The 14,407-nt window shown below is 28.6% G+C and overlaps 1 protein-coding gene across 7 annotated transcripts in view; it reads right to left on the bottom strand.

Annotated features, from left to right (window-relative positions):
- The window catches only part of Plp (Pericentrin-like protein), an 85,978-nt gene that overhangs the window by 26,113 nt on the left and 45,458 nt on the right, over window positions 1–14,407 (bottom strand). For 6 of the 7 annotated variants that reach the window (XM_065503997.1, XM_065503998.1, XM_065504000.1 and 3 more), the window contains 2 exons: window positions 3,452–3,577; window positions 130–1,281 (listed from right to left, as the gene is read on the bottom strand). In XM_065503997.1, the coding sequence (XP_065360069.1) occupies window positions 130–1,281; window positions 3,452–3,577 (1,278 nt within the window). Of the gene's footprint in view, window positions 1–129; window positions 1,282–3,451; window positions 3,578–11,106; window positions 11,211–14,407 lie in introns of those variants that run through there. The other variant, XM_065504003.1, reaches the window with a different exon arrangement.

Here is a 14,407-nt window from a genome sequence, read left to right as displayed (position 1 = left end):
TTACTAGTTATTACAATGTCGAAAGCATGCTCACAATTTATCGATACAATATTTACTTACTAAATCAATATTTACAAAACTATTGTACTCAAGAAATCCTTGAAACTATTTAAGCAAATCAAAACTCACCTGTGACTGCAAATCTTCACGATCCTTTTTGCTGCACTCCACCACTTTGTCACCCTCACGGCAGAAATCCTCAATCATTTGCAGCAACTGGACGGTAGAATCATTGCCCTGCTGTTTCTGTGTAGGAGTGGACAATATATTCCGTGCCTTTTCTTGCAGCAAAGCAAAACTGGATGAAGAATGCTCAGAATGGGACAAACGTTGTGGAGATTTCATGGAGCCCAAACCATAGCCCTCATTGTATTCAACATTATTAAGAGAACTTAATTGTGACAGTTGATCTCTTAAATGCTGCAACTCTTGACCCAAGTCTGAGTTGCGTGATATGGTATGTTCCAATTCCTGTTGCAGGCGCACTCTATCGTTTTCAGATTTAACCAAGCGATTTTTCAACTCCACCAATTGGAAATTCAATTCAGAGGCATTGTTAGTGCTGCTGGAATTGTTGTCCAAATAGAATTTATTTAGATCTGGCGGCAAAGAGCTGAGATTATGTGCTTGTTGTATTAAAGAAGACTGATGGGTGGGTAATTGCTGTTCATTGAGCGAATTGACACGTATAAATTTACGTTGTTGTTGAACTTTCAAACCATCCTCTTGTTCACTGTCATGTTTCTCACGTTCACTGGAGAAACTTTCTCTTCGCTCTTTGCTGTCATGTTTCTTAACCACTTCCTCGGATAAATGCAACAGAAATGAGGCTTCCGAACGTAAACGCTCTAGACAATCTTTCAAATCGAAATCCTCAGTAGTATCTGTATTCTTCTCGCTAACATACTGTATTAAACTGGGATCTTCTACCACTTCCAATAGACTTTGTACATCGGGTATCATGCGCAATTTGCTGGTATTTAAAGTATCGTTTAGGAGGGAAGTGTTAAGGGTAAAATCTTCTAGAGCCTGTTCTTCTAGGGTACGATTGCAGGAGAGCAAACGTTGTACTTCTTCTGCTAGATTCTCAGTTATATCATTCTCACAGTTGGCCACACATTTCAGCAATTCAGAGAGTACTTGTCTGAATGCTTTGGATAGTTCACGTAAACTGTCACGTTCACTGAGTAGTTTGTCAAAATCGCGTGCCGAATCAAACGTTGAATGGCGTTTGTTCTTGCGATTTAGTTGTTTTTCATAGTCTTGTTTTAAGCGAGACATCTGAAAAAGGGAAGAAATGAAATATGGGTTTTAAAATAGATCAAATAGGGAATAATGTCTATAGAAAAATACGATTAGGGATTGAAATGATTTCTATAAAATAAGCCGAGAGTATGTGCTTCCCTGTAGGTTCTGAGTAGTATTCTAAAGGAAAGGAATCTCAGAGTTTCTTTAGGAAAAGAGCTCAGCATATGAGTGATTTTCCATAGGAAAAGAAACTCAGAGTGTAAGTTGTTTTCTGTTGGAAAAGAAGTTCAAAATCTGAGCTGTTTTCTATACGAAAAAACCTCGGTTGCAGAATTTGAATTTTTCTCTAGAGGAAAAAAACTCAGTATATGAGTTTTTTTCTGTAGGAAAGATAGCTCTGAGGCTGAGTTAATTTCTGTAAGAAGAGAACTTTGATTCGGAGTGGTTTTCCATGGTAAGAAAAGCTCAGAGTCTGAGTTGTTTTCTGTAGAAAATTAAGCTCAGTATGACAGACTAAGATCTTTTCTATAGAAGGAGAATCTGAATGGGAATGGATGAAATCTGTTCTATAGGAAAAAAACGGTTAGCGTGACAGAGAAGTTCAGTGGGGACTGTCTGAGATATTTTTGTAGCAAAATACGCTCAGTGAGACTGGATGAGATCTTTGCTATAGGAAAATAAGCTCAGAGTCTGAGTTGTTTTCTGTAGAAAAAGAAGCTCAGTGTGACTGACTGAGATTTTTTCTATAAGAGGAGGAGAATCTGAGTGGGAATGGCTGAAATATGTTCTATATGTTAGTGTAACAGAGACACGATCAGTGGGGACTCCCTGAGATATTTTTTATAAAAGACTATCTGAGATCTTTTTTGTAGGAAAAGAAGCTATGTTTGACTGGCTAAGATATTTTCTATAGGAAAGGAAGCTCAGCTACTGATTGAATTTTCTTCTATATGAAAAGAAGCTAGCTCAGTTACTGACAGACTTCTTTTCTATAGGAAAAGAAGCTCAGCTACTGACTGACTTCTTTTCTATAGGAAAAGAAGGACAGCTACTGACTGACTGACTTCTTTTCTATAGGAAAAGAATGACAGCTACTGACTGATTTATTTTCTATAGGAGAAGAAGCTCAGCTACTGACTGAATTATTTTCTATAGGAAAAGAAGCTCAGCTACTGACAGACTTCTTTTCTATAGGAAAATAAGCTCAGCTGCTGACTGACTAAATTCTTTTCTATAGGAAAAGAAGCTCAGCCACTGAGCTGACTTCTTTTCTATAGGAAAAGAAGCTCAGCTACTGAATGACTGAGATCTTTTATATAGGAAAAGAATGACAGCTACTGACTGAATTATTTTCTATAGGAAAAGAAGCTCAGCTACTGACTGACTTCTTTTCTATAGGAAAAGAAGCTCAGCTACTGAGCTGACTTCTTTTCAATAGGAAAAGAATGACAGCTACTGAGCTGACTTCTTTTCTATAGGAAAAGAATGACAGCTACTGACTGATTTATTTTCTATAGGAGAAGAAGCTCAGCTACTGACTGAATTATTTTCTATAGGAAAAGAAGCTCAGCTACTGACTGACTTCTTTTCTATAGGAAAATAAGCTCAGCTATTGACTGACTGACTTATTTTCTATAGGAAAAGAAGCTCAGCTACTGACTGACTTCTTTTCCATAGGACTGACTGCGATCTTTTATATAGGAAAAGAAGCTCAGCTACTGACTGACTGAGATCTTTTATATAGGAAAAGAAGCTCAGCTACTGAGCTGACTTCTTTTCTATAGAAAAAGAAGCTCAGCTACTGACTGACTGACTTCATTTCTATAGGAAAAGAAGCTCAGCTACTGACTGACTGACTTCATTTCTATAGGAAAAGAAGCTCAGCTACTGAGCTGACTTCTTTTCTATAGGAAAAGAAGCTTAACTACTGAGCTGACATCTTTTCTATAGGAAAAGAAGCTCAGCTACTGACTGACTGAATTTGTATCTATACGAAAAGAAGCTCTGACCAGCTAAGATATTTTCTATAGAAAGAGAAGGTTTTGAGTGAGGGACTAAGATCTTATCTAAAGAAAAGAAGCTAAATGTGATCGACTGAAACTTAGTGTGATCCACGGAGATCTCTTCTATGAGAAAAGAAGATCAGTGTGACTGACTAAGATATTTTTCATAGGAAAATAAAGTATGTGTGAGATTGACTTACCTCATCAGCATGTTTAATTTGTAATTGTGCAATTTCTAATTGACATTTAGCCGTAAATTTCTCTCTCAACAATATCAATTCCTTTGGCCAATGTTGATCATCTGTTGTTGATTCCGACAATAAAGTCTGCAATGAAAAATACCAAAAAAAAAAATCAATATTAAAACGGAAATGCATAAAAATAAATAAATGGAAAAATTAATCTCATATAAAAAGTTTATAGTTTATATTGGAACAAAATGTTATTTTTAGTTATTTTAAATTTGTTTTTATTTATCATTTACAACCAACTGAAATAAAGTTTATTTTATGATGATGGCAGGCGGATAGATGGAAAGATGTTTTTTTTTAGCAGCCCATGTTATGTCTACGTTATGGCATGACGACGGAAATGTGTGTGAAGATTTGGCGGACAAGAGGAGAATGTTTAAAATAATGAATAACAAAAAAATAAGTTTGAATGAAGGGAATGAATTGTTTGGACATAAAGCTTTTTGGTGATAAACATATGAGTTGCACATGGTGTTGGAAAGAGATATTAAAGGAATGGGTTGTAATTTTTTTATATTTTTGTAAAAAAAATAAACACTATTGTTTGGGACTATTGAAAAGGGAAATGGTTTATTTGTATGATTTTTATAAGTTTTTATAATAGTGCAAAGTGATGCAATAAATCGAAAATGTTTGTTAAGTGAAGATTTTAATTTGAGTGTAAAAATTATAAAAAAGTATAGCAAAATTCTAAAATATTTATTGATTTTAACATGATGTACTAAAACAAAGAAAATCTAATTTCTGTTTTTAAAGATTGCTTAATAACTTTACTCACTGTAACCCACTGTAAAATGAAAATTTCGCCAAAAAACGAAAATTTCTTTAAAATATTTATAAAAAAGTTCAATATAAATTAGCCAAAGACGTCAATAAACCAAGAAAAATAAAGAAAATCAAATCCATATCAATAAACATAAATAACCAAATTAAATAATGAATGAGCCATTGAAATGTTTGCTTTTTAAAATAATGTCGATGGCTTCCATTCATCCATTTGCCAGGGTCAAGTTTATGATAATTTTCTAGAAATCAGCAGGCATCTTTAAAATGCGTGAGTGTTTTTTTATGGAAAAGTTCACGTGTGCCAAAAACAAACCATTAAATTAAATTTTGAAAGTTATAGGACGTTAAACATTTCAAATTTATAACGTTTAAAACATAATTTGAATAAAACGTTCATCTCAAACTAATTGACAGTCATTCTAAACAAACAACAAATAAACATGAAAAAGTCAAACGCCAACCATTTGGTTTCATTTACAATAAATCAAATTCAATTTAAATTTGTATAAATTCCCTAGAAAATCTTTAACAATAATAACAAAATTGTGTTTTATTAAGAACACAGCAGAGAGAAGACATCCAATTTAGTTCAAAAAGAACTTTTAATTAAGAAATGTGCTGATGGATGACCCACAAAACTCAAAAATACTTCAACATAAATTCTTCTAGCAACCATATTTGTACATATGTTTACCGGCTTGTTAATGTTTAGTTGAAAATTTATTTAATTTGTTTTCTGTTACACAAATTGTTTATTTCATTTAAATACATATGTTTTATTTTTTTATTAACGTTACAGTTTAAATTGTACCTAAACTCTTTTAAGGGAAAAATCAAACTTTGACAGGTAGTTTAGTTTTTAAAGTGTCAAATTTTCTTGACAGCTGAGTAAGGAAAGGACAGCAAAAGGAAAATAAAATAAAACAGAACAAAAATTGTTCTTAAAATAGTTTATGTTTGTGTTTCCTATAAACATTTTAAAAATAGAGTTTGTTTACCAGAGAAGAGCAGCTCATTTAAGTAAGTGTTAAATATTTGACACTTGACATAATGAAACCCACAATTCAAGGGTTAATTACCAGTGGAAAACTTCATTACCAGTGGAAAACAACTCAGAATCTGAACTTATTTTCCTATAGAAGACAACTCCGACTTTGGAGCATCTCTTCCTATAGAAAACAACTTAAAATCTTTGATCTTCTTCAGACAACTTTTTATTTCAAAAATGTGTAATAAAACCTTTATTTCATTCCTCTTTCAGATGCCTGCCTTAAAACAAGGCTATGAAAAACAACTAAATCTCAAGAACATCATTCCACTTTTGATTCGGTACGCGATTTTGACAAGCTACATAGTGAACGTGACAGTGTTCGTGAACTATCCAAAGCATTCCGACAAGTACTCTCTGAATTCCTGAAATGTGTAGCCAACTGTGAAGATGATATAACCGAAAATCTAGCAGAAGTAGTGCAACGCTTGCTCTCCTGCAATCGTATCCTAGAAGATCATGCTCTAGAAATTTTTACTCTTAAAACTTTCCTCCTAAACGATACTTTAAATACCAGCAAATTGCGCATGATACCCGATGTACAAAGTCTATTGGAAGTGGTAGAAGATCACAGTTTAATACAGTATGTTAGCGAGAAGAATACAGATACTACTGAGGATTTCAATTTAAAGGTTGTTTAGAACATTTACGTTCCTTTCTCTAGCATTTATCAGAAAAGATCTTAAAACTGAATTCCCCATCTTTTCTATCAAAAACGCCTCCTATTCTAAATGATTTAACTTTTATTTTACCACAAATTTCTCTCTTAATAGATTTTACTGTAAAAGTTCACTTTATATTAAACATTCTCTTTAATACTGTATTAATTTGTTTGTCTTATCACATTTTTAAATTACAATTACAAAAAGAAAAGACAATTACATTTACAAGCAACAAAGATAGATCACTTAAGGGATCATTTATTAATGATTAAACTCTATTATCATTTTAGAAAAAATACACAAACAACAAAAGAATTGCATGCAATTCTGGTGGATTATCTACGATGAATGGAAACTAGAAACTACCCAATAAACAGAAACTTTCCACAAACTAAAGAGGAACCAAATCCTTCAATGGTAAAAAACTCACTGGGAGATTTTCTTAAACTTTCTTTAAAAAATATCCAATTTTTCATTTTCAAAGTAATCCCACAAATGACATACATTTCAATTTACACCAGGAAGCATAAATTAGTTGTTTTATGCGAGTTTTAAAAAAATGTTCTGTAAATTTTATGCCGCAATTTTCGCACACATTTTCCATTTCTTACTTATGCTTGTTTTGAATTTTTTTTTCAGTTACGTGTTTATTTTTTTTTATTTCCAAAAATATATTCATTTCTTTTAGTAGTAGTATTTATGTTGTTATATTTTATTATATAATCTTTAAGTTACATGTGGTTTGTGTTGAAATTTATTTATGTTTTTCGCGGTGGCTGCGCAAAATTTTGTAAAATTGGGTACAGTTTTTATAGTGTTTAGGCGTTAGCGAAATTATGATGGCGGGAAATTAATTTTTAATGTAGTTTCTATTTATATAAAGCAAATGGACATAAATACATAGTATATGAAGTAAACATTGGAAAGAACTATTATATTTTATGTTGAGCTATAAAAAAATAATAAGATGCTTTAGCTTTATTAAAGTGTTTAAAATTTTTAGGCAGGAATGAATTCTAGAGAAAATTTAAGTCAACGATAGATATTCTACATAAAATTCAAGTCAACGATAGACATTAGAGAAAATTCAAGTCAACGATAGATATTATAGAGAAGATTCAAGTCAACGATAGATATTATAGAGAAAATTCAAGTCAACGATAGATATTCTAAAGAAAATTCAAGTAAGCGATAGATATTCTACATAAAATTTAAGTCAACGATAGACATTAGAGAAAATTCAAGTCAACGATAGATATTATAGAGAAGATTCAAGTCAACGATAGATATTATAGAGAAAATTCAAGTCAACGATAGATATTCTAAAGAAAATTCAAGTAAGCGATAGATATTCTACATAAAATTTAAGTCAACGATAGACATTAGAGAAAATTCAAGTCAACGATAGATATTATAGAGAAGATTCAAGTCAACGATAGATATTATAGAGAAAATTCAAGTCAACGATAGATATTCTAAAGAAAATTCAAGTAAGCGATAGATATTCTACATAAAATTTAAGTCAACGATAGACATTAGAGAAAATTCAAGTCAACGATAGATATTATAGAGAAGATTCAAGTCAACGATAGATATTAGAGAAAATTCATGTCAACAATAGATATTTTACATAAAATTCATGTTAACGATAGATGTTCTAGGAAAATTTCAAGTCAACGATAGATATTCTACATAAAATTCAAGTCAACGATAGACATTAGAGAAAATTCAAGTCAACGATAGATATTCTAGAGCAAATTCAAGTCTACGATAAACATTAAAAAGAAAATTCAAGTCAAAGATAGACATTATAGAGAAAATTCAAGTCATCGCTGGATATTCTAGAGAAAATGCCAGTCAACTATAGATACTGGACAAAATTCATATTAACAACAGATATTCCAGAGAAAATTCATGTCAACGATAGATATCCTTTAGACAATTTATGTCAATGATAGATATTGTAAAGAAAATGCATGTCAACGACAGATATTCTAGAGAAAATTATTGTTAAAGATAAATATTCCTAGAGAAAATTCAAGTCAACGATAGATATTCTACATAAAATTTAAGTCAAAGATAGACATTAGAGAAAATTCAAGCCAACGATAGTTATTCTACATAAAATTTAAGTCAACGATAGATATTCTAGAGAAAATTCATGTCAGCGATAGATATTAGAGAAAATTCAAGTCAACGATAGATATTTTAGTGAAAATGCAAGTCAATGAAAGATATTATAGAGAAAATTCAAGTCAACGATAGATATTCTACAGAAAATTCAAGTCAACGATAAACATTAGAGAAAATTCAAGTCAACGATAGATATTTTAGTGAAAATGCAAGTCAATGAAAGATATTATAGAGAAAATTCAAGTCAACGATAAATATTCCAGTGAAAATTCAAGTCAACGATAGATATTTTACAAATAATTCAAGTTAAGGATAGACATTAGAGAAAATTCAAGTCAAAGATAGATAATAGAAAAAAATCAAGTCAACATTTTAAATTCTAGAGCAAATTCAAGTCAACGATAGATATTCTACAGAAAATTCAAGTCAACGAAAGATATTAGAAAAAATTCATGTCAACGCTAGAAATTCTAGAGAAAATTCAAGTAAGCAATTGATATTCTATATAAAATTCAAGTCAACGACAGACATTAGAGAAAATTCAAGTCAAAGATAGATATTCTAGTCAAAATGTAAGTCAATGAAAGATATTATAGAGAAAATTCAAGTCAACGATAAATATTCTAGACCAAATTCAAGTTAAAGATAGATATCGAGAAAATTCAAGTCAACTATAAATATTATAGAAAAAAATCAAGTTAGCGATAGATATTTTAGAGAAAACTCAAGTCAACGATAGATATTCTACATAAAATTCAAGGCAACGATAGACATTAGAGAAAATTCAAGTCAACGATAGATATTCTAGAGAAAATTCAAGCCAACAATAAATATTCTAGTGAAAATGTATGTCAACGATATATATTCGGGATTTACAATAGATGACGTATCTTTTGCACTCGGTTTTTGTTTTTAATAACTTATATGCTATTTTTAAAGTTACATATCTGTCACTTATTCTCACTTAGTTACTGAGTGTCAAGAAAAAAGTTTCTTTTGCTTCAAAAATATCGAATTTTGTGCCAACATAGCGTCATATGCAAGAAGTTTTGCTTTACTTCTTTAATTTCAAAAAAAGTATCGCTGAAGCACACCTATTGCTAACTGAAATCTTATGGTGATTGTGTCTCATCGGTTTGAACGTGCGAGAGATGATTTGTGCGGTTCAGAAGTGGTGATTTTGATAAGGAAGACAAAGATAGTCCAGGCCAGCTTAAAAATTTTGAAGACCAAAAGTTGGAGGCAATACTCCATGAAGATTGTTGTAAAATTCAGCAAGAGCTTGCAAAATTATTGGGAGCTACTCAAGCATCAATTTTAAAACGTTTGCGAGCGCAGGATTTATCCAAAAATTGGGAAATTGGGTATCATAAGAATTAAAGCCAAGAGACCTAGAAAGACGATTTTGCATGTCCGAAATTATGCTTAAACGCTATAAAAGAAAATCATGTTTGCATCGAATCATAACTTGCGATGAAAAATGGATCCATTACGATAACTCGAAGCCTAAGATCGTATGTGAAGCCCGGCCAACCAGTCGAATCGACACCAAAGCCATATATTCATTGCGCTAAGGTAATGATCTGTATTTGGTGGGACCAAAAGGGTTCTATCTATTATGAGCTGCTAAAATCTGGCCAGACCATCACAGGGAACCTTTAACGAACACAACTGATTCGTTTGAAGCGAGCCCAGAATATGCGGCCAGACATGAACTCGTAATATTCCATTATGACAACGATAGTCCACATGTTGCAATACCTGTTAAAAACTATTTACAATGAAGTGGTTGGGAAGTCTTTCCCGCCCGTCTAACTACAATTTAATTCGATCAATGCAGAAAGCTCTCTCTGGGATAAGCTTCACTTTGGAAAAGAGTATCAGAAATTGCCTTGATTCGTTCTTGGCCTCAAAAGATGAGCAGTTCTTTTGACTTGGAATCCATATGTTGCAATAAATATGGGAAAATCGCATTTTTAAGTCATACTGCCAATATTTATCTGAAATTAAAGTTGTCGATACATTTTCTATAGAATATTAAAATTATCTATGAATTTTCTATAGAATACTGAAGTTGTCGATAAATTTTCTATAGAATATCGAAGTAATCGATAAATTTTCTAGAGAAAATTAAAGTCATCGATCAGGAAATTATCGATAATTTGTCTGTAGAAAATTCAAGTTATCGATAAAATATCTATCTAAAGAAATCGATAAATTTTCTATAGAAAATTAAAATTTTCGATAAATTATCTATAAATTATTGAAGTTCTTGAGAAATTTTCTATAGAAAATGATATCGATAACATGTCAATGAAAAATTCAAGTTTCGTTAAATTTTCTATACAAAATTTAAGTTATCGATAAATTAGTTAAATTTTTTATAGAAATTTAATGTTATCGACATGAATTTTCTATAGAAAATTTATCGAAACTTGAATTTTTCATTGACAAGTTATCGATAACATTTTCTATAAAAAACTTTATCAAGAACTTCAATAATCTATAGATAATTTATCGATAATTTGAATTTTCTATAGAAAATTTATCGATAACATTAGATATATGTTTTGTCATCATGCTGCCGATTATTTGTCTTAGGAAAATTCATATTATTGATATATTTTCTATAGAAAACTCCAGTTATCGATATATTATATAGAAAATTAAATTTAACCTTAAATTAAAAAATAAAAATTAAAGTTATTGATAAATTTTCAATAGCAAAGTCCCGTTATCGATTAATATTCTCTATAAAATCCAAGTTATCGATACATTTTCTTTATAATATAACAGTTATCGTTAAATTTTCATTATTAATACCAAGTTATCGTTGAAATTTCGATGAAAACAATTCCTGTTATCGCTACATTTTATTTTTTTTTATTTATTTTTAAAACATTTATGTTTTTTTCTCGCTTGTTAATTTGAAGTATATTTTAATCTTTAATATTGTTTAAATAAAAATTATTTACCATAAAATTGTAATCCACAAATTGTTAAAAAATGTTATTTGTATTTATTAATAATTTTTCACTTTAACACTTGTTTTTAATAACATTTTTTATTAAATTTGAAAAAATTTAGTTTGTTTTGACACTTTCTTTAATTTGTTTATATTATTTTAATATTTTTTTTCCAGTTGTCTTCAATTACCAACCAAAATAAACCGTTACTTTTTAATTTCACTTTAAAAATTTACGCGCTACACTTAATTTTTTATTTATTTATTTTGTATAGAAAGACAGAATTGTTTGTCATTATTTTCAATTATGTTGAATGTTGATTTCTTTATACATATTTGATTTTCTTCATAAAGAGAGGGGGGTTGGTTGCTTTTATAAATTTCTTTTTATTAAAAGTATTTTTAAATTATAGGCACACGCGTTTTTTCAATTTTTCAACAAATAAAATTCTTACTGTTGTTCTTTAGAAAATTCATACAAACGAACGCTTTGAGTACACGCGATAAACTGTTGAGTTTTTCAACATTGATGGGAAATTTTAAATATAAAATTGAAAGTATCATAAACAGCAGCATAAATGGGAGGGCAAAAAGAGAGACAAGAGATCACTAAATGAAAGCAGGCAAATATTTTGCCTGCATGTTGAGAGCGAGGTAGTGAATGAGAGTTTTATAAGTTTAAATTTGGGATATTTTTTTGTTTAGTATTTAAAGCTGCAGGTATGAGTTTTAATGAATTTTAATTTAAAAATTCCAAAATATATTTAAACTTATTATCACCACTAATAATTAGTTTTAGAATTGTTTATTATTTAAAGATTATATAGCCGTGTGAAAGGTCTTGCAAGAGATTACAAATTTTGTGTTGATAGGTATTTTATTTTAATATAAAATAAAACTGAATACGTACTATGTATGCAAATTTATTTATTTAGTTGTCAATTCTTATAAGAAATATTTACGTATTGAAATTATAATTATAAACGGTTGAGACAGCATGTCTTTGAATTAATTTTAACATTTAAAATGTTTTTTTTTGATTTTGAAAGCATGCTATTTTCTTGGTAGATTTACAAAAAATAGTATATACTAGAATTAATATTTATTTGCAGATATGAGTGCCAAAATTTTATGTAAAATTTTGAGAAATAAATTTTTGTGTGTCAAAGACAAATATTTTTCAGATCTTAGTTAAAATCACAAAATAATGATAATGAAATTTACTCTTAATATTAATAACAAGAATTTTGTAATGAAACTAAATCGATAACTTGAATATTCTATAAACAATTTATCTATAAATTGAATTTTCTAAAAAATAATTTTATCGACAACATACATTTTCTATAGATAACTTCAGCTTTCATTTATATGTAGATAACAGAGGACTGAGACCGGAGTTTACTTTTATAAAAGGTTTGAGCTGCGCTTAAGCCGAATCTCAGAATTTGCCTGTGTAATTTGTAAATTACTTAAATTTTTGATAGATAATTTGAATAATTTTCAAGCAATAAATTGAATTTCCGATAGAAAATTGTTCGATAACTTCAGTTTTTATGAAAAATTTATCGATAACATAAATTTTTTATAGAAAATTTATTCATAACATGTATTTTTTTATAAAAAATATTGATAACTTGAATTTTCTCTAGAAAATTTATGGATGACATGAATTTTCTATAAAACCAATTTTACGGTAACATGAATTTTATATTTTCATTTATTTTAAATTTACTTTCTACAGAAAATTTATCGATAACTTGAATTTTCTCTAAAAAATTTATGGATAACTTGAATTCTCTCTAGAATATTGATCGATAGCTTGAATTTTTCTAACAATATGATCGATAACTAGAATTTTATCTAGAAAAATTATTAATAACTTGAATTTTCTATAGAAAATTTATCGATAACTTTAATATTCTATAAAAAATTTATCGATAACTTTAATTTTCTATAGAAAATTTATCGATAACTTAAATTTTCTATAGAAAATTTATCGATAAATGGAATTTTCTCTGAAAAATATATCGATAACTTGAATTTTCTATAGAAAATTTATCGATCACTTGAATTTTTTATTGATAATTTTAATTTTCTATGGACACTTTTTTGATAACCTGAATTTTCTATAGAAAATTTATTAATAACTTGAATTTCCTATCGAAAATTTTTCGATAACATAAGTTTTCCATAGAAAATTTATCGATAACATGAATTTTCTATAAAAAATTTATCGATAACTTAAATTTTTCCTAGAAAATTTATCGATAGCTGGAATTTTCTATAGACACTTTATCGATAACTTCAATTTTCCATAGAAAACTTATAGGTAACTTGAAATTTCTATAGAAAATTTATCGATAACTTCAATTTTCCACAGAAAATTTATCGATAACTTAAATTTTCCATAGAAAATTTATCGATAAATTGAATTATCTATACACAATTTATCGATAGCTTAAATTTTCCACAGTAAATTTATCGATAACTTGAATTTTTTATAAACAATTTATCGATAACTTGAATTTTCTTAGAACATTTATCGATAACTTAAATTATAACTTGAATTTTCTATAAAAAATTTATCAATATCTTGAATTTACTACAAAATATTTATCAATAACCTGAATTTTCTATATAACATTTATCGATAACATACTTTTCTACAGAAAACTTATCAATAACTTGAATTCTCTATAATAACTTACCGATAACATGAATCTTCAATAAAAAATTTATTGGCAACTTGAATTTTCTTTAGAAAATATATCGATAACATGAATTTTCTTTAGAAAATTTATCGATAACATGAATTTTCTTTAAAAAATTTATCGATAACTTGAATATTTTTTTGATAATTTTTAATTTTCCATGAACAATTTCTCGATAACCTAAATGTCTATATAAAATTCATCGATAAATTACATTTTCTACAGAAAACTTATTAATAACTTGAATTCCCTATAGAAATCTTATCGATAAAATAATTTATCGGTAACTTGAAGTTTCCATAAAAATTTTATCAATAATTTAAAATTCTATAGAAAATTTATCGATAACTTAAAATTTTGTAGAAAATGTGTCAATAACTTAAACTTTATATAAAAAATTATATCAATAACTTTAAAAATTTAGCGATGACATGAATTTTCTCAAGAATATTGATCGATAACTTGAATATTCTCTAAAAAAATTTATCGATAACTGGAAATTTCTATACAACATTTATCAATAATTTCAATTTCTTATAAAAAATTGATTAATTTTATACAAAATTTATTAATATTATAAAAAATATTTTTCGAATT

This window comes from Calliphora vicina, chromosome 3 (genome assembly GCF_958450345.1).
Source record: "Calliphora vicina chromosome 3, idCalVici1.1, whole genome shotgun sequence".
In the NCBI taxonomy this organism is placed as follows: domain Eukaryota; kingdom Metazoa; phylum Arthropoda; class Insecta; order Diptera; family Calliphoridae; genus Calliphora; species Calliphora vicina.
The sequence above is the reverse complement of the archived record's forward strand: the minus strand, read 5'-3'. Positions and strand labels throughout refer to the sequence as shown.